The sequence below is a fragment of the Aplysia californica genome, unplaced genomic scaffold, assembly GCF_000002075.1.
Source record: "Aplysia californica isolate F4 #8 unplaced genomic scaffold, AplCal3.0 scaffold00079, whole genome shotgun sequence".
Taxonomy (NCBI): Eukaryota; Metazoa; Mollusca; class Gastropoda; order Aplysiida; family Aplysiidae; genus Aplysia; species Aplysia californica.
In genome coordinates this window covers 1,388,147-1,391,169 of record NW_004797349.1, presented here as the reverse complement: position 1 = coordinate 1,391,169, position 3,023 = coordinate 1,388,147, and the positions used below count along the sequence as shown (strand labels likewise).

The 3,023-nt window shown below is 37.6% G+C and overlaps 1 protein-coding gene across 7 annotated transcripts in view; it reads left to right on the top strand.

The window, feature by feature from the left end:
* Positions 1 to 3,023, top strand: part of LOC101852838 (F-box/LRR-repeat protein fbxl-1) — a 68,447-nt gene that overhangs the window by 32,568 nt on the left and 32,856 nt on the right. For all 7 annotated transcript variants that reach the window (XM_005094303.3, XM_035968746.1, XM_035968747.1 and 4 more), the window contains 2 exons: positions 807 to 1,111; positions 1,744 to 1,919. In XM_005094303.3, the coding sequence (XP_005094360.1) occupies positions 807 to 1,111; positions 1,744 to 1,919 (481 nt within the window). The remainder of the gene's footprint in view (positions 1 to 806; positions 1,112 to 1,743; positions 1,920 to 3,023) is intronic.

Genomic DNA, 3,023 nt, shown 5'->3' with positions numbered 1-3,023 from the left:
ACACACACACACACACACACACACACATGCACACACACACACTCTCACACACACACACACACGTTCACTCACACACACATACACACACACACACACAGGCACAAACTAACTTAAAGCACATGCACTTACTCTAAAAAGAATACTCAAGATCACTCTAAAATTGACTATTCTCTTTCTTTAATTTAATTTTTGTTTGTTCAGGATTGCACCTCTTGTTATAGTGTATAATATTGAAAAGCCAGTTACCAATACTGATAAAATTTAAAGAAAGTATACAAGCTTCTTTGCCTTTGCATTTCACAATCATCATAGCCCATTGTTTTGTTCAGCAAGCTAATACCCAGTGCACATACATGCCAACTGAAATCATCGGTTTGAGTCGGGCCTGTCAGATTTTCTTCATGGATGGGGTAAAATCTACCATTTTGGCACTGTCTGACCATCACAACAAGCCTGAGTAAATTTGACTGTGACCTTCAAATGAAATGCTGTTTATTTTTCAAGGTTGCAAGTTGAATTGGTTGTTTTGTGCCAAAATGGTATCTTTTCTCCCATCCATGATGAAAAAAAATCTGGCAGATCCCTATTCAATCTGATGAATCCGATTAGCAGTGTGTGCTGATAAATGAGACTTCTGCAACTCCACTGTGACCCCAATGGTGACCCTAGATGTTGCTTACTACTATGTTCAAGCAGTTTGAAATTGGGGGAAGACTGTACTTTACTTGACCGAATAGTGTTAACTGTTATAAGAACTTTATTCCAACTGTTGTGATTTTCTCAAACTGTTTATTTTTTCTCCACAGAGTGTCACTATTGAGCATGTCCCACCCAAATTGGTGCTGCATATGTTCAGCTTCTTGAGGCTATGTGAGCTGGGAAAGATGGCCCAGGTGTGTCGTAAATGGAGATCAATTGCTTACGACAGCCGCTTGTGGACGAAAGTCTCGCTCCGACCTGAGTTCTCAGGATTACACGTCTATGCACCGGAGGTTCTTCAGGCCCTCATTGGAATTCGGTTCGGAGCCACGCTGAAGTACATTGAAATACCCAGTGACCTCATTACTGCTCCTGTCTTACATGAACTGTCGAACAAATGCCCAGCTCTCAGGTGAGATTATGATAAGTAGACTAGCCTACAACATGAACCTATAAAAATTACAAATAGACAAATAAGTACTTTGTGTCCTCGTTAGTTGAAGCAGACTATTTTGTTAAGTAATGAAGTGGGTAGAGGATGGAGTGGTGGGGGACAGTGTCTTAAACAATTTTTTTTTTCCCGATCCCTTTGATGTTTTATTGGTACTACTCCTCTGGAAAATGTTACTTCCTGTCTTGTGATGTTCACACATATAGGGGCACATACACACGGCTTAAAGAAAAGCCGTATGAGGTTATATATAACAGCATTCTTCTTTATAGTTGTTATGGAATGTGGAGCCTCGTTCTATAAACGTGCAGTTTTTTTATCCGCAATTTAGGATGATTATGTTTCCATGACAACAAAAATTGGAGCTTTTATTGAAGCTTGACAAGTGGTTCTGAAATACCTGGTTTAATGTTTGTTGGTTGCCAAGTTAAATTAACATATATATTATTATATTCTGTCTACATTCAAAGATATTTGCTGTTTTGGAGCCTTGGCCTTTTGAAAGCCTGAATGGTTGGAATTGATTTTTCTACTTAACCCTATATATATTGGATAATGCAGTATACTAAAGTCTGTATTTTTCTTTTTTTCAGGTACATGACTTTGGATTTCTCAAATGCCATGCAGCTCCATGATTTCAACGATCTGAATGCCTTCCCATGCAATCTCCGAAGTTTGTGCATCTGCCTCTCAGAAGTTATTTTTCTGGAAGGTTTCATGAGGAGAATCTACAGCTGTCTGTCCTCTCTTGATGTCCTGCATTTAATAGGTGACAAAAACATGTTTTTTGACGAGTAGAACTCTATAAAGTATGTTCAACGTATTTTAGGTTTCAAAAGTCTATTTCTGATTTAATTCAAGGATACTGTGATGTGGTTAGCTCTTTCTTTTCTATCAAACATCTGGATACCGTAGAATTACAAAGTTCTATCTGCTCAGTACCAAGTTTTTGAAAAATTTGATGTAAGAAATGTTGACTTTTCACAATATGTCAAGCTCTATCCAATGCAATTCTTTGAATATCTTGATAGTGACTCTGAATAATCTTACGATTTTGATAGAGCAGATTTGGTTTTTGACATCATGGTCTTAGTAACTCAAAATGGCCAAAAATGTTAGATAGAACTTTGTAATTTTGAGGTAGCAATCTGTCATCCTTAACTTTCCTTCTTTTATGACTCTTAAGTAATAGCCTACCTCTAATCTTAGGGGCTTTATGACTTATTTGTGTTGCAAGTGCTGTGTGAAAAACTCTTTTACTAAAACTTATGTAAAACGATTTTAATTTTAGAAGCGACGCATTGGATAGATTTCGCTCTAGAAGATTTGCTGTCATGTCGAAATACTGGCTTAGTACAATAGAAACTATTTTGTTTGGTGGTAGTAGTTAAAACTTGTTGTTTTGCTGGGTGGCAAAGAGCGAAGGTGGTGCTTAATGTTATAGTTTGGGATTGATTTTTTACACAGAAAACTCCTACCAACAGTAATTATGTTGCTATAAATTGAAAAGCTAAAAAGCTGAACTTATGGCTCAAAATAAAGCACAGGGATCCCGATTTTCTTTGTGCTTGCTGTAACTCAATGACGCTGATGCTGAGAATAGTTGTTTTTGGTTCTCCCTCTCTGGTTTCGCTGCATTCTTTTGCAATTTTCCGGATATTATAAATACCATTTTGCGAAGCTGGATTACTTTAGTGCAGCTAAATGAAGCACGGTTTCCTTTTTTTTTCTTTTTTCGTGAGAACTCAGTAATGATGATAAGAATCTTGTCTATCACCTCATTTCCGTTCTTTGTTCTCTTTCGATTGTCTGTCTGTCTGTCTGTCTGTCTGTCTGTCTGTCTGTCTGTCTGTCTGCCTGCCTGCCTGCCTGC